At 50.9% G+C, this 21,415-nt stretch overlaps 1 protein-coding gene across 6 annotated transcripts in view; it reads left to right on the forward strand.

Annotated features, from left to right (window-relative positions):
• Nucleotides 1–859: 859 nt before the first annotated feature.
• Nucleotides 860–21,415, forward strand: part of Epb41l4b (erythrocyte membrane protein band 4.1 like 4B) — a 149,251-nt gene continuing 128,695 nt past the window's right edge. For all 6 annotated transcript variants that reach the window (XM_057790424.1, XM_057790426.1, XM_057790425.1 and 3 more), the window contains exon 1: nt 860–1,693. In XM_057790424.1, the coding sequence (XP_057646407.1) occupies nt 1,388–1,693 (306 nt within the window). In that variant the 5' untranslated portion in view covers nt 860–1,387. The remainder of the gene's footprint in view (nt 1,694–21,415) is intronic.

The raw sequence follows: 21,415 nt of genomic DNA on the forward strand, positions 1-21,415 counted from the left end.
CGGGATAATAACCTGTATGCAAGGAGGCTAAATAAAGACATATGGGAAGGGCTTAGAGTCGTGTCTGGCACAAAATTAGGGCCTGATAAACGGGAGTGTTAGTCTCCCAAGGCCTGGCCTCCTTTCAGCCTCATTTCCCACATTCCTCATTCCGCAGCACGGGACAACGCACTTGTCTGTCCGTGGGCAAACCCTGAACCCGTGGGCATCGCTCGTCGGCAATTCGCTCTGTCTCCAGTATCCTCCATGTGTCCTGTGCAATTCATTGTCATGGCCTTGGTTCTGCGCTTCCCAGAAGTCCGTCCAACCTTGACCAACCTTCTCAGTAGCAACTGTTTATGCAGGCCCGTGCCTCAATTCTGGGCACGAGCGAGGTCCTTGAAGCAGGGTGTCTCCTCAGGAGTACGGAAAAGTACTTCCCCTCCTCTCAGGCCTCAGTTTTCTGATTTGGAACGAGTCATTGGCTTGCAAGGTTAAAGCTGAGATTTTTAAACTGATAGAATCTAATTAAGTAGCAGGGGACAGGTCGCCTACTCCACATCTGCAGAAGGGGAAACTGAGTGTAGTTGTGTTTTGATTTCTCTTTCACAAAGAGACGTGTTGTTCTTTGCCCCAAGAACAAGTTTTCCCAGAAAGGAGACAGCCTTGTTTTCTTCATCCGACCAAGGAGGGGGGAACTCTCGGACTTTTCAGGGGGTCCTGCGCGCCCGGAAACACGTGTGTGCTCACCTACGTGTACGCACGTGAGTGCACCTACAGCAGCAGGGGGCACTCGGGCCGGCAGGGGGCAGCACAGGCCCGGCGCAGCCCCGGGGGAGGAGGGCGTGCTGCAGTGCCGGCGGCGGCGGCGGCTGAAGGTGCAGCCCTCCCAGGTGGGAGGCGGGGGCTGCGGGCGCAGGAAAAGGCGCCCCGGGAGCGGGCGCTCGGCGGGGGCCTCCTCCGGCCGGGCGCGGCGCGAGTGGGAGCGAGCGCGCCGGGAGCACGCAGGCGCTCTGCTCCGGCTGGCCCTCGGCCGGCGGGCGGCGCGGGAGCAGCCGGCAGCCGAGTCCCCTGCAGCGCTCTTCGGGAGGGACAGCGGCTACGCAGTAGCCGGCACCGATCGCCCGCCCCTTCAAGCGCGCAGCGGCGACAGCAGCGGGACGGTCCCCAGAGCCGATCGTGCGCGCTCTCTCCCGCGCGGCTACTCGCGCCGGGCGCTGGCTGGGCCGACGCGCCCCGCGGGCGGCCGGAGCGCGGCCTCGGCCTCGGCTGGGGCGGGAGCGAGCCCCGGGCCGCAGCCCGCGGGAGGAGGTGCGGCGCGGCTGGCACTGACGGCGGCGCCGGGCGCTCCCGGGCGGCAGCGCGGCGACAGCGCAGGGGGCGGAGGCAGGGGGCGCCCCCGGCCAGGATGCTGCGGTTCCTGCGCCGGACCTTTGGCCGCCGCTCCATGCAGCGCTACGCGCGGGGCGCGGCGGGGCGCGGGGCCGCCGGGCTGGCGGACGAGCGCGACGGGGGGCCACGAGGGGGCCCGGCCGCCGCCGCCAGCTCCTCGGTGCTGCCCGCCGCGCCCGGGGGCAGCGTGTTCCCGGCCGGCGGCGGGCCCCTGCTCACGGGCGGCGCGGCTGTGCACATCTCCGCCTCTGGAGCGGCCAAGGCCACCCTCTACTGCCGTGTCTTCCTGCTCGACGGAACCGAAGTGAGCGTGGACCTGCCGGTGAGTGACGCGGCGGGGCAATGGTAGCCTGCGCCCCTTGGGGAAGAGCCCCCTTCCCCAGTGTTTTCCTCTGGGAAGCTTCCCGGGCCGCTCTTCGGGGACCCCTCCCCCATCTTCTGCCAGTCCTCTCCAGCCTGAACCCTCCCGGACCACCAAGCCCGCATACGCTGCGGGGCCCAGTCTTTGGCACCTTGCACCACAAGGTTGCGTCTTCTTTGGCGCCCACCTAGGTTTTTGGGCCTTACTTTTACCCCTTTGCACGCTGTCCCCATGTCCCGCGTCCCCTCCCTTGGCGCAGGTGGCCGGCATTCCCTGCCAATATTGGCCTTTCGATGCTGGCTTAAGTAGAATTTTTTAAGCGTTGCAGGGCTGCCCCGGGGTATCTCGATTTTGGTGTCAGGCCTTGATGAGACATTGGAGAAGAAACCCTTACCTGCAGATGCCCCAAGTTTTGAAAGAGGGCTAGGGAACAGTTTTACCTCTCTGCCCTGGCTCATCCCTTATGGATGGCCTCCATTCCTATCTCAAAGAGCCCCCTGGCTCACAACCTCGCAGGGGAAGGGGCGACTTGGGAGTCAACTGTCAAGCCAGGTCAACTTTGAACGGGCAAAGGCCTTAGGGTGCTGGGAGTTGGCCCCAGCCCACTCTGGACTGGCCTCCCAACTCGCTCCCACACCGGGCAATGTGCATGGGACGTGCTGGGCATCCCGGGGTGGCAGCGCAGGGACCTGTGTCCTGGCCACACACCCACAGGTGGTTGCACCAGGGCCCAGTTCCAGTGGCAGGCTAGGCCAGCGCCAGTATCTCCAGCAGGGAGTCCGGCCACCAAGAACGTTTCTGGCCGAAGGGGCCAGTCGGGGGCCAGTCAGATCCAATCAAACCAACGCACTAACGGGGCGCCCACTGTGCACTCGGCGCTGCGGCAGACGGTGCCTTCGGGAATCTTTGGGTATGACTGAAGACACCGCAGTAATTGAGCCTTAGATGAGTTACAGATTGTCCTGAGGAACGTTTAGGCCTTCCTGGGTGGCAGGAATTTTTTTGGACTTAGAGAACTCTTAACCTGTAAGGGTTTCAGATGAGAAAAATCAGCCTACCTGACCTGGGCTCTAATGCTTCTTCCGTGTGGGTTTAATTTGGAGACAGTTTCAATTTATGGTAGTTTAATTTTGTGTTTTTTTGTGCTCCACGGGAGAGCATTTTGTCATAAAAATACCCTTGCGGGGCCTTTTCATAGAAAAGGTGCCAACATTCCCCAGCCCAGAGCTGTTGCCTTTTAAAAAGCATTCATGTCCCTGCTCCCAGGCTCCCAGCTCTGATGAGGCAGCCCGAGATTGGGGAGCAGAGGCGAGGTGAGTGGGCAGCTTGGGTAGGGAGAGGATGTGGCGCAGTTTGCATCTGGCAAAGGAATGCTCTCCTTGGCAACTTTGTCGGTGGTGCTCCTTGCCGGGGCGGGGGTTCTTGTCTGTTCCCCAGGGATAGCTGGCTTATAAAATGTATTGCTACTGTCAGGTCTGTGCGACAGGCTTAAATGGGGTTTCTGAGTTGAAACATTGCAAACGGAGTAAAGTGCCTGTGTGCTAAAAAGAGATCCAAACAGGTCCACAAATGAACAGGTTGGAATGCTGGTTTACTGCAGTTGGCGGGGCCATGGGGGGGATGGGAACACAGGCAGGCGTCCTAAAAGGTTTCTTCATATACATATGTATATGTGCAGAAAAATAAACCCTCCGTCTCAGGTTTCCTTTTGATGGCAGATATTTTTGATGCCCTTTTAAAAGACGTGCGATTTATTGAACTCCGAGTTATTTATACATCCAGACATAAAACTGCGCACCACGTCCACAGACAAACAAAAAGCAAATGCTGGCTCTGTCGTGTGAGCTCTCAGGGAGGGGAGATGAAGAAAAATTACCAGTAAACATGGCTCATTGATTTAAAGATTTATTAGATACTAGAATTGCATCATTCAGGCTCCTCCACCAGTCTTCCCAGAGCTGTGTGTTAGTTCCTGTAATTAATTCTCCCAGTTAGGAGGCTGAGCCAGCTCCCCTCTGAATTTGTAGTGTTCGTGCCGTTCTTAGACCCACCTTACTGGATTCCCTTTTTAGGTCTCCTTCTAGGCATTTGACCCCACCTGTGCCTGCTGGGTTGTTTCTGGATTCTTACTACTCCCTGGGCTCTGACCTTGCCTGGCAGGATTTACCTTTGACCTGATACCCCTAAACTTCCTTCTGTATTGGATCACTTCCATAGAGACCCGGGGACCTGGCCAGTCTATGACTCCTTTGTAATTAAAACCCTCGGGCAGCCCTAGCTTCAAGAATTCCTTTGCCCAGCGTACAAAAGTGGCAATGTGTTGTCGTAACCCTTTTTATTAGCTCCTCTCGGGACAGATGAGTGTGTTCTAAAATGGCCTCAAACACAGTAACACCCTCAGTATGACCAGGCTGTGGCACCTCGGTGCAGTTACTCATCCTTTATGGGGTGTCTCGAGTGTGCTAAGCTACTCGCTGTGAGCACAAAGGTCAGTGAGGCATGGCCTGGAGGCTCGTGGGAGACACATTTGGAAAGATGGTTTTGTGTTCTGGATGGTGCTAATAAGGGGAAACACTCCCTAGTGGGAATTGGAGTGTGTGGGCTGTGGGGTCCAAGAACTTCCTGAAGTTTTTGATGCTTGAAGTGATAGGATCTTAAATCCTCTGTCACTTGGCAAAGCCACGGTCCAGCTGGCATAATTAGTAAAGGAAGTCGCCACTGTCATTTTCCTAGTGAGTCCCCCTCCAACAGACTTGGAGTTGGGTGGTCTGGTTGGTTGCATCTGCTAGCCTTCCTGGAAGTTTTGAACCCTTCATGTAGATAGTCAGTGCTTTCTCAATTGTGGCTAGAACATGAAGAAGGTGATCTTTAAACCCCCACCTGTAATATGCAGTCCACAGTGGGCTTGGCGTTCAAGCCCACCTGCCAGGTGACACTCAGAGTGCCACCCTGAGTCATTTCTTTTCAGAAACCTGGCCCTGCTGGGGAGGGCACCTCCCTCCTCTTAGTTCAGCCATGCTCAGCCTTCAGGGACTGGTCTGAGGGAGCCAGGCGCTTTCCAGTGTGGCTGCAGATCCCTCTGGTTGGTGTGCTTGGCAGCGGCACCCACTGTTGACTTGTATTAGCTCTCTGTTGATTAAACCCCTGGCATGGCTTGTGCTTGGGCCATTTCTGCTCAGCCCCGCCTCTGTTGTCTGTGTGTGTGTGTGCGCGCGCGCTTGCACGTGCACGTGCACACACAATCTTTCAGCAGTCCTGTGTGCAAAGCTGTTGGGATACTGGCTTGCCAGGTAGCGCCTCCGCCATGCCTTGCAGGGGGAAGGCTGCTTGGCCAGTGTAGCATTTGGCACACTTGCTCTCACTGTATCGGGAACTTGGCATTGACTCATTAGGGTACTGTGTAACCGTGGAGAATTTCAGCGTTACCTTCTAGCTTGACTGTGCCACCTTGGGCAACTTCAGCTGAGTATTGATTTCCCTGGTTTTTTTTTTTTTTTTTTTTAATGGGAAGATGAAATGATTAATGATTACATTGCCTCGGTAAACAGCAAGACACTTGGGGAGGATTGCTAGAGAGTTATAATTTTTATAAACTTCTCATCTTTTTCTTTGGAATGTGGAGAAGTCTTTTTAAAAATTGTAATATGGACTTTAGAAAGATAAAAGCAAGCTGTACCAGGCAGGCTTCCCATTGCTTGGCTTTTGTTTAGCGGAATTGGAAGCTGAATGCTATATGAGGGATTTTTTTTAAAAGCTTTACTCTGGAAGAGAAAAGAGGCCCCTGCACAGGCTCTTAGGGGGCCTGGTAGAACCAACGTGATACAGCATAGTGATCATACGCCTTATCTTGGATTGGAAGGCGCATCCCCATCCAGTGGATTTAAGGGCGACTGGATTCAGAGGGCATCAGGACCACCCGTTAGTCACTCCCTGGCAGCTGGAATGGGCTGCTCCGGAAAGGCATAGAGCAAGCAAGGTGGTAGGATGCTGGCATTAGTGCCCCTTTCTCTCACCCATGCAGAAAGGGTGAGATATTTTTCTGACGGACGGACGGAAGTAAGGCGGATTTTCTCATTCCGTGTGCAGTTCTAGCAAAATGACTCTCTAACTTTATCCGGTCCTTTTTCCTTTCCTTTTTCTTTCTTTCTTTTTTTTTTTTAAAAATTTAAGATGGGTTCACTCTGTTGCCCAGTTTGCAACTTCCAGTGATTCTCCTGCCTCAGCCTTCCTAGGTGCTGGGACTGCAGGTATGTGTTAACTGTTCTCAGTTCATCTAAAAGGAGTGGGTGGGGTGCGTGCGTGGGCACCTGCTTTTATTCCTTCCTCTCTCTCTCTTTCTCTTTTTTTTCTTCCTCAAATAAAATTTTCTTAGCCCTTGGAGCTTAAGACGCTTCAATATTTACCTGGCAGCTCACAACCATCTATAACTCTGTTCCAGGGGGCCCATAAGCACTCGCTTGGCACACAATTGGTCCAGAGACATACATGCCGGCAAAACACCTAAACTAATAAAATTAAAAATGAGAAAAAAAATCCACAGAGTTCACACTGCTAGCATTCCGGGTTCAGTGTTTCAAGGAACAGAGTTCCTGGCTGTTCATAGTCCTCCTTGGCAGGTGATGCTGATAACTGCTGTCACCTTCACACCCTTCCAACGCTGACTCTGGTGGCAGACAATGGCAGCTACACTGTGCATTAGACCCACCATGGAGGGGTATGTGTGTGTGTGTGCACGTGTGCGCGCTGGACGTGAGGCAGTCTTTGACCTGGGTACTGGCCTATGCTTCAGAGAGCCTGCTTTTGCTACGGTGGAGTGGAGGGAGACATGGCTGGAGGAGGGCCTTGATGCCAGCTATGCTGTGGCATTACTCCAGGTGAAGGGTGATGAGGGCATGACCGGGAGAGGAGGCAGAGCCACCCCCCAGGCGTTCACAGGTGGAATCGGGTATGTGGGGAAAGGGCAAGGTTCCAATGAGGAGCATACGTGGACGATAGGTTTCCCCTCACCCTCCATTGTGGAAAGAATGAGGAAGACCCTCAAGATCTGACTGCCTTAGGTGCCTTGCCTGGTCCAGGTCTTTTCCTGTAAGTAGATGGTTGGTGGATGATGTGAATGATGGTCCTGTGGTGCTTGTGCCATCCTTTACCACACATTTGGTAGGACTCGCCTGGCGTGTCTGTCCACGTGGGTCATGGGTTTGTGTTGTTTCTTATGTAACGGAGGATTTTATTATAAAAGGTGGGCTGAGCTGGGAGTGAGAGATGTGAGTGGCAGTCACGTTTCCCTGGTACTATGTGATAGAGAATAGATCCTAGAAGCTGGTGCCACGCTGGTCAAGGGGAGGAAGGGAAGGGGTGTGGCTGGTGAATGGGGGCTGCCCTGGTCTCTTCTAGGGCCAGTCACATGACCCTCCAGGGTTATGAGGCTCTGAGCAAACATCAACTTGCTGTAAGTACTTTTATGTGCTTAAACTCACTGAATTCTGGCCTTGCTTTGGAAATAGCAGAAGGCCGTGGGGGTGAGCTTTCCCCTAACATTCTTCTTTGGAAACTTAGAAAATCTCTACTCTAGGGATCACAGAGATGCTCCTCCTTCAATATGTCTTCTTCCCACTACTGGACATTTTTGACTGGCTGGCTCCAAATGTCCCTGTCTGCTACTCTGCTCTACCCAGAGAAAAACCCTCTTCCAGAGGGGTCTTTGCTCTCTGTCCACCAGTCTCCTGGACGGCTTTCACTACCAGGGTCACCGGCTGATTCGTGGGCGTCTTGCCTCAGGCTGGCGTGTAGGTCCCACATCCTCTTTCATCCACATTTATAGCAGAAGGATGCCAGAATAGGGAGAAACCAGAAATGTTAAAATAGAGTCTCAGATTTCATGCGAGGTTGGAACCACTAGTTACATGGTACTTGTCTCCATCCTTTTAATTTTTGTATTTCTATGGGAATGTGTATTTTGGATGCTGAACTTAAATGGGCCAATTGGAAAGGGTCTATGACCCTGGTCTCTCAGTGCAGCCATGGGTCTCCTCTTGTCACATCCCAGGAATGTGCAGCAGTGTGGTTGGTCCTTTGAGCCTACTACCTGGATCAGAAGCAAGCTCTCCCTATCTCCTCCTCTTCCTGCTGTTGGCAGGTTAAAGGTTTTAGAGATACAGTCTCCAGTTCCTTGCCTCAGGGATTAGCTGGGAGAGGATGATAGTTAGTTTTAATTGTTAACCACACAATGCAGAACAACCTGGGAGGAGCTCTCAGTGAGGGATTGTCCTGATCCGGTTGACCTGGGGGCCTAACTGGGCTGGTGTGTGTGTGTGTGTGTGTGTGTGTGTGTCTGTCTGTCTGTCTGTGCGTGTGCGTGTGTGTGTCTGTGTGCGTGTGTATGTGTGTGTGCGCGTGTGCGCGCGTGTGTGGTATGTGTGTGTCTGCGTGTGTGTATGTGTGTGTGTATGCGTGTGTCTGTGCATGTGCATTTGTGTCGGTGTGTGTGTGTCTTTGTGTGTATGTGTGTGTGCACGTGTGCGTGCGTGTGTGTGGTGTGTGTGCGTGTGTGATGTTAATTTGATGCAGGAAGACCAGCCTAAATGCGGACAGCATCATTCCCTGGCTTTGGGTCCTGAATTGTGTAAGAGTAGAGAAAGCAGCTTAAGCAGTAAGCGTACTTACTTGGATTCATCCTCTCTGCTCTTGACTGTGCATGGGACTAGTTGCTTCAAGTTCCTGTAACCTGGGATTGCGAATCAAAACAGCCCCTTTCTCTCCTAAGCGGTTTTTTTATTTCTTAACCTGCCAGCTAAGCCCCCACTCTCTCCTGTAAAACTCAGGGATAAGGACAGCCAGCCTTTGTGAACATTCTGAAAGATAATCCCAGGACCCCTGAACACAGAGCCAGACAACAGAAACGGAGCTAGGATAGGGAGCTCTGTCTCTGTCTGTCAGGAATGGTTGTGAGAGTTCCAGCTAGAGCTGCTGTGTTAGATGTGGCCTGCAGCCTGTGCCCTCCGAATCCAGTGTCCCTCATCTTCTATCTCCTGCAGCCTCCGTGGTTCCTCTCCAGCCAACTGTTATCATCCCACCTGGCTACTTGATTTTAACGTTCAGTTATGAAAATGGTTTTCCAACGTGCTTTTGCTTTTGTAAGGCAAATTTTCTATAGTCAACAAAGGCCTAAGGAACTCTTCCAGTGTGTTGGTTGCGGGGTGTGGGGGGAGTGTTTCTTGAGTCCCTAGTCGGTGGTAGACCTGCAACCCCATGGGAAGCAGTACAGGGGAGGAGCTACTGAACGGTGTGGTCTAGCTGGAAAAGCTGTGATGCTCACCGTGACTGGGGCTGTCCCAAAGAATGCAGAGGCACACAGCTATTGTGTTTTGCTGGAAGGTGTCTGGGCAGCAGGTACAAATGCATGGAGCATTGGGGGGGAACTCACTCCTTGGGGGGGGGTGTGGACAGGTATGGAGGACTGTAAACCCTTGACTGTGTCTCCGGCTCTTACAAGAGTATGTGAGGGGCCTTGAAGTACATGAGAGCCTGGATCTGTGCTCAGGGGTTCTGGATTATTCTTCTGGAAGCTCATAAAGACTGTTTTCTCCAGAGGTTTACAGGAGAGTCAAGCCTAGCTGGCAAGTCAAGAAACCTCCCTGAACTGAAGCCACACGGCTAGCAAAGTCCAGTTTCAGGCCCAGACTGTTGGGAGGAAATGTTGGTTTGAGAGCTCTGGCAGCTCACCTGGGCTCAGAGTGAATGGCCCTGAGCCTGCCCCAGGGGTCCCACAGGTTCACAGGTGCCTGGAGACCCCAGAGTCTCACGAAGATTTCTGCTTTTGAGGGCCGCTTGGTGCCTCTGGAACTTGGGCTCACGTCTTTGGTATGGTAGATTGGGTGCCTGCAATTTCTTTCTTTTTCTTTCTTTCTTTTTTTTTTTTTTTTTTTTTTTTTGGTTTTTGTTTTTTGGTTTTTCTGGAGCTTTGGAGCCTGTCCTGGAACTAGCTTTTGTAGACCAGGTTGGCCTTGAACTCACAGAGATCTGCCTGCCTCTACCTCTCGAGTGCTGGGATTAAAGGCACGTGCCACCACCGCCCAGCTATAATTTCTCTTTTTTTAATAATTATTTATTTATTTATTATGGATACAATATTCTGTCTGTAGGTCAGAAGAGGTCACCAGACCTCATTATAGATGGTTGTGAGCCACCATGTGGTTGCTGGGATTTGAACTCAGGACCTTTGGAAGAACAGGCAATGCTCTTAACCACTGAGCCATCTCTCCAGCCCCCCAGCTATAATTTCTTTTTTTTGTTTTGTTTTGTTTTTCGAGACAGGGTTTCTCTGTGGTTTTGGAGCCTGTCCTGGAACTAGCTCTTGTAGACCAGGCTGGTCTCGAACTCACAGAGATCCGCCTGCCTCTGCCTCCCGAGTGCTGGGATTAAAGGCGTGCGCCACCACCGCCCGGCTTCCAGCTATAATTTCTTAAAGATGCATTCTGACTTGAAGGCCATTTGTCAACACCTGGGTCAAAAGCTGTCCTCATACAGAAGTGCCTAGTAGAACAGCATTAAAACGATCATCCAGAAAACCATTTCCACCTCCCCGTCCTGCTGCGTAGCAGCTGTTGGGTGGCAGGCACTTCGTTCCTTTTTAGTCTTTGTGCTCCTGTATACCCGTTGATAAGCACGGCGGGTTTTGTTTTGATTTGTTTTGTAGCCTGGGTGTTGAACCCATGGCTCCATACATGGCTAGGCAGGTATTCTCTATCGGCAGCCCTGCCCTTTCTTAGCCAAATATTTTCCAGCTGCACAGGTTTCCTGAGCGTCTCGCCCTCTTTGCGCTGCTGTGGTTGACTTAAATCCACCCTGCCTCTCTGTGTGTGGCAAGTGAGTAATACCTGCCTCTGCCGCCTCAGTCTCTGGGGGCTGGAGGTTGATGTGCAGAGCATCTGCTTTTGTGCCTCTTAAGCTCCCTGCCTCCCAGGCTATGGAATTTGTGTCATTTCTTTAATGGCCTTTTCTGGCAAGGTATTCCCTTTTCCTTCCCGGGGAGGGGGGGGGTCTCCAGAAAGCAGATGGCCACAGGCCACGTGCCTGGTAAATGTGGTCCAGCCAGATTCAATCTAGGTTTCCAGACTCCTTTGCCATTGTTTCCCCCGGCTCAGGTGCACAAGCCGAGCTCTCTGGTTTCCTCACCTGTTCCTGGGTCGTAAACACCCCTGGCTCTGCCTCATCGCTCTGTCTCTCTAGCTCTGGAGTTTGGGTTCAGCATGCTGCTTTTGAGCATTTTTTTTTTCTGGATCTTTCCCCCAGTCCCAACTAGCTTTTTCTTCTTAAGAACTGGAAGAGTCCTCGGGTCGGGGTTCCATCTTAACCATGGAACTACCTGGTGATCCCTTGGCACCCAAAGTTGAGCTAGGTCCTAGGATGGGGTCATCCACGTGGCTGGCCTCTCTGAGCATACCATCCACAAGTGCCCGCAGAGGTGACATCCCTCGGCTCAGTGATGCCCTTCCATGCCCAGATCCTCATCTGAATGTTGTCATCGCGTCATGCAACAACCTTAGCTTTAGAGAGGCCCAATAGTGCCGTTTCCATGTCTGTTTCCTTGTTTAGCTTCACCTACCCTGAAGGAGAACTTTTTAGAACTCATAAGATAACAGAGAGCTAACCATTTGAACAGTTTTTAAATGTGTAACTATTATATCATCCATCTCTGGAACTTTTTTGTCTTCTTAAATGGGAACTCCAGTCCCATTTGAACACTAACTCTCCATCTATACACACACACACACACACACATACACACACACACATTTGTAGGTGCTGTTAGGATACCTGAAAACAACTTTGCATAGCATTAAAAGGCCAGGCTTACCCTCCCTAGCTTCCAGATGAGTATTCCAGCTCCTTTCTGCTTTTGTTCTTTCAACATTGACTGTTCTCATCTCCTTAAGGAGAGCCCTGCAGCATTTGCCCTTTCCTGTAAGACTTGGATCACTTAGCAGTGACCCTCCCAGCTGTAGCCTGCACACTTCATGTTGCTCATCCCATTTATCCAGATCAGAGAATTTTATGGGATTTGGACCACTCAGTCCTCCCGTTCCTCAGTGCCACTGTCTTTGGAGCTGTGGAAACCCTCAGCCCTTAGCTCCTATTTTTATTTGAATTTAGTTAAGTAATTTCTTTGTGTGTGTTTGGGGTAATGCACAGTCTATGACCCATTTCTGGTAGGCAGGAGACAACCTGCAGGAATTGGTTCTCTCCTTCTGCCATGTGGGTTCCGGGGATCAGCCTCAGGTCATCAGGTACCTTTCCCTGCTGTGTCCTTACCCCTGGTTGTTGGAATTCTGGCATCTCCCCGGGGACTTGCTCTGTTCTCATTGTCTTCTAACACTGTCTCAGTCTGGTGGTGGTAGGTGATGAGCCAGCTTCCTTTCTCCCCTCACACTTTGGTCAGAGTTGCCCAGGATCGGCAAATCTTCTGTTGACCCAGAGCTCACTGTCTGGTCTCAAACTCACATCAAGCCTCCTAACCTTAGCCTCCCCCGTGCTAGGGTTATAGGTGTGAGGCACCATGCTCGGTCAGACATTCTAGAGCAAGAAGGATCTGAACAAAAACAATACGGTGGAGATCCTTGTATTATCACCCCGCTTAGGCACAGACCAGTCCCCAGTGCATGAGGCTCTGAGCTGTTCTGCTGACTTCATTCCTTCTCTCCCTTCCGAAGCTCCTTTTATCCTTCTTTATGTTTAAGGACTTTCCCTGAGCGGCGCATTGTTAGTTTCTTGCGCTGCAAGCTGAGGTGGTTTTTCATTTAGCCTGCGCGCATGAGAGCCATCCGTGATGATGAGGTACCTGGGGTGCTAACCGCTCCACAGTTACTCTGTTGCATAACTATAATGGAATCCACTTATCCTTTGGAGATGTTTGGGCTGTTTTCAGTTTAGAGCTGTATGTTTTAGGAAGAGTGAGAGCAGTGTTTGGGGGCTTTCTCTTGTGGTGCTGGGAATTGAACCGGGTCCTCAAGAGCCGGGCAGGTATCCCGCTGCGGAGCCAGGCCCCTGGCTCTTGGCCTTCACTTTGCCCCAGTTATTGGTAGGATTAAGTTTCAACCGTCCTGAAGCCCTTTGTGGTTTCTGCCCGCCTTGTGGTGGCACTGTGCTTTCCCACCGTGTGTGCTGTGCCCTTTCACCCTCACACCTGCTCCTTAGTGAGAGTGTCTCCTAATCCCTCCCCTCAGAGAACACACCACCGACAGGCGTCCCACAGGCTTCCTTGGCAGCCTCTCCTCATGGAGGAGTTATTGTCTGACTCCACTGTCACTCAGAAGGAGCTGCGTTAGCAGCTGCTGGGAGCTTGAGTAGCGGTGAAACAGAGTCTTGACTTCATTCTGCGTGTGTGTGCGTGCACACACGTGTGTACACATGTGTACGTGAATGTAACTGCATGTGAAGGCCAAAGGACAATTTAAGGTGCTATTTCTCAGGTGCCATTCATCTTGTTCTTTTAAAAAAAAAAAAGTCAGCCGGGCGGTGGTGGCGCACGCCTTTAATCCCAGCACTCGGGAGGCAGAGGCAGGCGGATCTCTGTGAGTTCGAGGCCAGCCTGGTCTACAAGAGCTAGTTCCAGGACAGGCTCCAAAACCACAGAGAAACCCTGTCTCGAAAAACAAAACAAAACAAAACAAAAAAAAGTCTCTCTGCCTCTCTGCCCCCTCCCCCATCCGTGTGTGTGTGTGATGTGTGTGTGTGTGTGTGTGTGTGTGTAGAGGTCAGAGGACAACTTTGCGGAGCCAGTTCTCCCTTTCTATCTTTATGTGGGTTTTGGGGATCAAACCTGCAAGTAGATCCCCAACTTACACATCAAGTACCTTTACCCAATGAGCAGCTCTGAGACTACACACCTTCCTTCCATCCTTTTTTGACCTAGGTTCTGTTAATCTGGTTGGACAGGGAGCCCCCAGGACCCATGCTTGGCTTTTTGTATGTGGGTTCTGGAGATTGGGTTTACCTCATGCTTTTAAGGTAAGGGCCTTGCTGACCGAGCTGTAAGCCCGGAACTATATAATGGACTCTCAATGTATATCATGAGAATTCGGTATTTACCCAGGCGTACTGTTACTCATTTAGACCTGCGGCTCTAGCCCTAGGCTCTAGCCCTCCCAAGCGGCTCTAAAATAAGTTTCACATATGCCATTTCAAACATATCCTTTCTTAGGTATCTCTGGAAGGGAAGGCTATGCTTTAAAAGGCATCCACAAGTCTGTTAAAACATTTCAATGTAACAATTGCTATTTAGTGTCATATATGTAGCTAATGTCAAGACATTGGCCGGGTTTTTTAGCAAGGTCTGTTTATTGCATTTTGTTGACAGTCTCCGTGAGACAGGTGTCTAGACCTCTCTCCTCTTTCAGTTTTCATTTTTTTAAAGCCATGTATCTGTTGAAAAAGCTGAAACATCAATCCTGTATATATCCCTTGTTTTCTGGATTTTGCTACATTTGGTCACCCTGGCAACTGGTTGCATTTGAAGCACCCGAACCAGGGCACGTATATCATTAGGATAAATTTCTGGTGCTCAGAAAGCTTGGGTAGAGACGGGTAACTACATCTGATGTGGACGCTCAGTGGGAAGGTCTAAGGTGGGGCTGCAAGATGTGAGAAGGAGCTGCAGGAAGAGAGAAGACTCCAATGAATGGAAAATACCACCAAAAAGCTTTGGGCCCTGAAGGCAAGCAGAGATCAGCGTTCCTGGCGCCTGGAACAGCATAAGTGAAGGAACTGAGGCTTGAGAGAACATGTATAAGTTCCCTGCTCCTTGCTCTGTGCCTGCCAGGAAGCTTAGCCATCTCCTACTGATCCTGCCTCATGGAAGCGGTCCAGATTCCTCTCAGTAGATGCGAGGAAGGAGTGTTTTCTTTTCCTCTGTCTACTTTCGGCTTCATCACCAGTTCCATGACACAAGGCCTTTCTTTATCCCATTCCCTCCTGCCTGGGAACCTTTACCCTCATAGGAGGCCCTCTGCAAGCCCTTTCTATCTCTCCCAACTGGATATACTGGTGTGTTTCAGGGAACACAGAGCAAAAGAATGAAGCCAGCTAGCTATGGGGCAGTTGGAATAACTGAGTATTAAGTTTCATGGAGCCAGTTGAGACCACAGGGTCCAAAGCCTGGTTCTGGGGTGGGTTCATTCTTCCAGCTATCTAGGAATGCTCACTGCTCTCTCCAATCCATGATGATAGTGTCAACAGAGTAGCGTCTGGCAGCCGGGTCTCTCGGGTTTTCTTGGTGACACCCACTCACTCAGCCTACCGTACTCTCTCCACTGTCTGTCTGCCTCTGCTAAAGCAGGCAGGGTTCTTTCCAGCCATGGAAGGCTTCTTCAGCCTATGATATGGGCACAGGCTTCCTCCAGGCACCTGACGCTTGCTAAAGGCCCAGGAGGGTTAGTTATTAACCTGCCGTGTACTCTCAGCTGCCCATCCCTGGTGTTTCATCAGCCGCAAGCCTTTTATTGCTCCTGGCCCGAGCAACCCACTCTGTATCTGTTAGTCAGCATCAGGACCTCTTTGATGACAGTGAAGGTGGCTGGTCAGAGTTCAGGGAGGGGCCCCGCCTGGCTTGGAACTGGGGTCCAGGTCAGGCATCGGAACCAGCAGTGGTAGATCCAGTAGGACAAGGAGACTGTGGGCTCAGGACTGTGTTAATGGGAACACTAGGAATCTAAGGTTGGGAATATTTTCCCAGGATGCACTGCTGTTTGAGAGCAAGAGCATTATTTAGCTTTGAATCCAGAAAGCCTCAGCGTTGTGGGGAGGGGCGAGACTCATTGCTCTCCTTTACTTTGCTAGTCTGTGGCCTCAGCCAGGTTGAAGGTACATGGCTGTGATTTCAAGTCCTGAGGAGTCTGAGGCAGGAGGATCATTACACATTCTAGGGTCGCCTCAATGACATCCTGAGACCCTGCCTCTAAAAGCAATGACATCTAAGGTAAAATCTGTAGTCCCTTCATTAAAGAGACGGCTGAATAAAAAATGGAAAGCCTGTGTGCTCTGTGCATGTGTGTGTGCTGCGTGTGTGTGCGCTGTGTGTGTGTGCTGTATGCTTTATGTGTGTGGGCTGTGTGCGCTGTGTGCTGTGTATGTGTGCTGTGTGTGTGTAGCTCTGTGTGTGAGTGTGTGTGTGATGTGTACGCTGTTTGCTGTATGTGTGTGTGATATGTGTGTGATGTGTGCGCTGTGTGTTGTATGTATTGTGCTATGTGTGTAGCTGTGTATGTGCTGTGTGTGTAGCTGTGCGTGTGATGTGTGTGCTGTGTGCTGTGTATATGTGCTGTGTGTGTGTGATGTGTGCGCTGTGTGCTATATATGTGTGTGTGTGTGTGAGAGAGAGAGAGAGAGAGAGAGAGAGAGAGATACCTGTGGAGGTCAGAGGACAGCCTGGGTTACAGGTCCTTGCCCTTCATCTTGTTTGAGGCCAGAACTCTACTGTTTGCTGTGTTTCCACTAGACTTGCTGGCCCGTGAACGTCTGGGGGTTCTGTCTCTCTTTAGGAGTGTTGAAACTGCAGATGGGTGTTCTGCCTCTAGCTTTTCAACATGGGTTTCACATGGGTTCTGAGCATTTGACACCTGCACAGTGAGAACGTCACCCCCTGAGCCCTCTCCCTGCCTTGTGTTCTCTTTGAAAAGAAAAAGCATTGGAAGCCCCGGAATTACTGTAATGGGCCACCTAGTTCATTCATTCGCGGAGAGATGAGCCTTCCCTCTCCAGGAGTTGCCCAGATGGCTAGTGTATTCCGTTTACCAAAGAGACCTGTTCTATTTTAGCTCTCCCGTTTATCAGAAGAAACAAGCCACAGAGCCCCTCGCTTATGTCAGACCCTCTGCGGGGATGGCAGATGCTCAGAAACTTGGCTCCACTCTCCAGGAGCTTGTGTAGGGCAGAATCCAGGATTGTCCTGGACATGCCTTGTATATTCCCTGCCCCTCCAAAGAAAGGAGACCGAATTACTTGCCTTGATGTCCTCGATGAAGTTGCTATAAGTTTATTTCCCTCCCAGACTACAGGACACTAGATTTTCACTGAAAGGACAAAGCTCAGTGGGGTCTCCCCTTCTGAGTTGTCCCAGACTTCAAATGGTCTGGGCTTTTGGGTCATCTCTGTGCAGTGTGCCAGCCTCCAGGGCACTGTGGCTTCAGTCCTTGCTTTTTCTGGGGCTAATGGCTTATAATGATGTTGCTTAAAATGTTATTTATTTTATGTGTATGGGTATTTTGCCTACAAGTATGTCTGTGCATCATGGACATGCCTGGTGCCTGTGGTGTAGAATCCCCTGGGATTGGAGTAACAGACAGTTGTGAGCTGTCATGGGTGTGCTGGAAATTGAACCTGGGTGCTCTGACAGAGCAGCCAATGACTTTAACTACTGAGCCATCTCTCCAGCCTCTGATTTTTTTAAAGGTTTCTTATATCCTAGAATCTTCTGGGGACCTTTACAAAGTCCACTTTCTGGGACACACCCCAGGTTATTGGTAACCCCCAGGATTACTGGGCATGAGGGCAAGGGTGGGACAGGATGCTGTCCTCTGAATGTTTCAAGGCTTCTAGGTGATTTCTTGGGCATCATTATAATGGAGGACTAATGTTTTACAGGTCCACATCCCTTACAGTTGTGCGCATGTGTGTGTGTGTGTGCGTGCTTGTGCGTGTGTGTGTGCATGTGTGTGTGTGTATGTTGTATGTGTGTGAATAAGGCTCTTTACCTTTCCTGGTTTTATTTTGTACCCATGGTTTCTCTCTGGCAGAGTTGTGGATGTTCTAATTTTAGGGAGCACTCCACAGTAAGAATTTGGCCCCGTTTCCCACAGCTAGAACCAGAAGAACCAGACTTGAACCATTTACAGATGCAAAAATCAACAGCCCCACTGTCTCTGTGACTGTCACCCTGCACCCCCCAAATAAGTCCTCACTTCTTACTCAGTCTTGCTGTTTGCCTTCCTTTTGTTGTCTGCCTTTGTTTTGTTTTGTTTTCTTTTCTTTTCTGCCCCCCCCCCCTTTCGAGACAAAGTTTTGCTATGTAGCTTACAGCTGGCCTGGAATTCACTGTGTATGTCATGCTGGCCCCAAACTCATGGCAGTCTTCCTGCCTCAGCCTCCTGGGTGCTGGAATTCATGTGTATATACTACAACTGTTATTGACATCTTTTTAGTTGACTCTTCCTGGCCCAGTCGTCTCTAGGCTCATCTCCAAAGCTATCATGTGGATGGAGCTTGCCACTTGCTGTTCCCTCATGCTGCTTCCCTTTCCTGCCTGGGAACTTGCAAAAGACTTTCGCCACAGGCAGACCTAATGCTTTTCATACACTAGTTGTTCTTTATGTAGTAATTAGAATAACATATAGCATTCCTGGCCTTTTATTTTTGCAAATGCTTTCTTACAGTGGTCAAACTGGTACGACAAACTTGCTGTGAATGCTATCTATTATATTCACTGGTGTGCACCTTGTACCCATTAACAGGCACTCCCTGGTGCTCCTTTGCTCCAGGCAGCCTAATAATCTTTTGTCTTTGTGGATTTGCCATTGCTGGGCATTTAAATAGAATCCTACAATGGGTAGCAGTTTCTGTCTAGTCTGCCTGCCTTGACTTAGCATATTGTCTTTAAGGTGCACCAGCCATTTTCCTTGGCCAATCCCCCCCACTTTTTTTATGACTTAGCATAGTCCTATGTCACAGATTGTCCTACTGGCACCCTTACTGTACAAATGAGGATATAGAAGCATGGAGCAGTTAAGTAGCTCCTAAAACGTACATAGTAAGCAGACGTAGTAGGGAAGGGTCCCTGGCACCTGCACTGACTGCTGGTGTCTCTTCCTAACCGGGACCCTTTGAGCCTGTGCCGGCTCTGGCGCTGGAAGCTCATCCTTTAAAGTGGAAGTGTAAGAATGAAACTTTAAGAGAGACTGTAGCCTCCACACAGCATATGGTACAGCTCACGGAGCAGAAATCACCGGCCACGTCCTGCTGGGAAATGCTAAGAGAACTGTTGGTTCACATTCTTGGCCTAATCGGATTAGGTCAGTTTCGTTAGACGTGTCCCCCCAATGTTCATTGTTGAGCACGGAGCTGTGTGCACAGTGCGGTAAGCCAGCTGGTTTGGAGGAGCACCGTGCGTTGAAAATGAGGGATGAGGGCTCCCGAGTGGTACAGGTTACCCCAAATGAAGGGTGTCTCTGGAAGCTGTGTTTGCTCTGTATCAGCAGAGCTCCAAGCAGTGTGCAGATCCACGCCAGAGTCGTTCCATAGCCCTCTAGTGCTTTAGGAGGCAGCGTGTCCCTGTTGTATGGCTAGGGCAGCAGAGGTGTCCACAGTGAAGAGTCTCTTCTGGGATCCTGCCTCTAGAATGGAGTGGGCCCAGGAAGCCTGCCCACTTTCTACTTCACCTTTCCCTATTTTCTTTACATTTCTGGAGGGAGTTTGGTGATATGTCCCAGTCACCCATAAAGCCATGGTTTTTAACCTGTGGGTCATGACACCTAGAAGGGTCGCCTATCAGATATCGACATTACAATTCATAACAGTAGCAAAATTACAGTTATGAAGTAGCAATGAAATAATTTTGTGGTTGGGAGATCTCCACAACATGAGGAACTGTGTTAAAGGGTCGCAGCATCAGGAAGGTTGAGGACCACTGCAGGTGTCTGCCAAGCGAGCTTGAGAACTTGGATTTGGATCCACAGGGTTGTGTAAAAAGCACAGGAGCACCTGCCTGCAATCTCAGGTGCTGAAAAGCCAGGGGGGGCATCCCTGGGGCTCTCTGGTCACCAGCCTGGATGATTCGGGGACCTGAAGGTTTAGTGAGAGAGACTGTCAAAGAATAAGCAGGTACAAGTTGGGAAAGCAGGCCCTATACCTCTCCTGGACAGCACAAGAGAGCCAATCCTGTTGGTGAGGCAGGTGGGAGAGCTGGCCCTGCCCACCATCAGCTGCAACACTCTGGAGAGCAGTGCTGTAGAGCCAGCCCCACTGGCAGAGGTGTAGTCTAGCCAGTCCCAATATTGTGAGCCTGGAAGGACTGTCCCCATTGCTCATCTGTCATGTGGTGGCATGGGCAGGAGAGAGATGTCGTTCTTCCCTCCCTGCCCATCATCACCTGAGGCAGGTGGGAGAGCTGGCCCTGACTGAGGTCATGAGAGTGAGAGAGCTAGCCCTGCCCCTCACCTGCTGCAGCACTGGGGAGAGTGACCCCTACCCCATGCCTGGACAACACAGTAGAGCTGTCCCTGAAGGTGTAGGTGTGGGAGATCCAACCCTGAGGATGTGAAAGCAGGAGAACTGGCCCTATCCCTTGCTCATCGCTCTAAAGGGTAAACTCAAGGCAATGCTGGAGAGTTCACCCTGGTGGTGAGGACAAGGGAGAGCTGGCGGGCTGGCCAACCCTGCAACTACCCAGGCCCAGAACCAGGGTTATGAGTTGGCTCACCCCAACATTCTCTCCATCTATGATTTTCTGGAGATCGCATGAAGGGACTGGTCCCGCAGACCCAAAGCTGCAGGATACTCATGACACAGGGCAGCAACAGGATTACCAAGAGGAGCCCAGAGAGGGCCCAGCATCGACAGTGTAGCAGAAACCAGAACCAGACCAATGACTCTTTGCAATGAACGCTTGCAAGTGAAGATCTAGGATAAGAGGGTTTGCTGCGTGGCTCGCTCTGTCACTCTGCAGCTTCCGTGATGAGATCCTCCCCCTTTTCTCTTAAATTTTATTTGGGGGATGCTTCAAGGGCAAAGGACAGATACACAGAGACAGGAAATGAATGGGACAGCTCTGCATGAGGTGAAAGACACAAAGAATAAATAAAAAGAAAGTTTACAAAAAGGCACAGCCTAAAAAAAATAAAGCAGGTAATAAAAGATGGGGTAGAGGGTGGGTGTGGGTATGGGACGGGCAAGAGCACATACGGGCGATGGAAGAGACTGGGGGCCTGTGAGGAGAGATCAGGGATGGCAAAGCGTGGCTGGGAAGAGATGAAAGGGAGAGGCGACCTAGCAGAACATAGTCCTTAAAAATGCTGTAATGGTGGGGCTGGAGAGATGGCTCTGCAGGTTTTTTTCTCTCCCAGAGGACTAGGATCCGTTCCCAGCACCCACATGGTGAGCTCCCAACTATCTGGAACTAACACCACTGACCTCAGTGGGTGCCAGGCACGCACATGGTGCAAAGTGGTCCTGCACACAAAATAGTAATCCTAAAATGTTAAAAAGGAGAATGTCCCGAATATATTAATAATCGGTGTGCTAACTTAAAAATAATGAAGCAAAGTTCGAGAAGTGACTGAGGAAGACATCTGGTGTCACAGGCTGGCTGCCGCAGTCAGGTCTGCCCTCCCCATACATTCCCCATATACCTCCCCTGACACACATGTGACCATCCTCCACCCACTTTAGGCAATGACATGCTTTCCTTGGAGCACGAGAACAGAGCGGTCTGGTTGCTTAATAGAAAAAGGAGGGAAATACTGTTTCCTATTAAGAGAGGTATTTATCCCATCATGACAGGTCTGTGCTTTTTAAATCAAGAAGGAGACCATTTCCCCTCAGGATCACAAAACAACGCAACCAGTCATCCTGTTTATACCTGTAAGAAGTGAACTCGTGGAAACACATGCTGTCTGTCTTCATTCTGCTCTGCCTCTT

Source organism: Chionomys nivalis, chromosome 16 (assembly GCF_950005125.1).
Source record: "Chionomys nivalis chromosome 16, mChiNiv1.1, whole genome shotgun sequence".
Lineage (NCBI taxonomy): Eukaryota > Metazoa > Chordata > Mammalia > Rodentia > Cricetidae > Chionomys > Chionomys nivalis.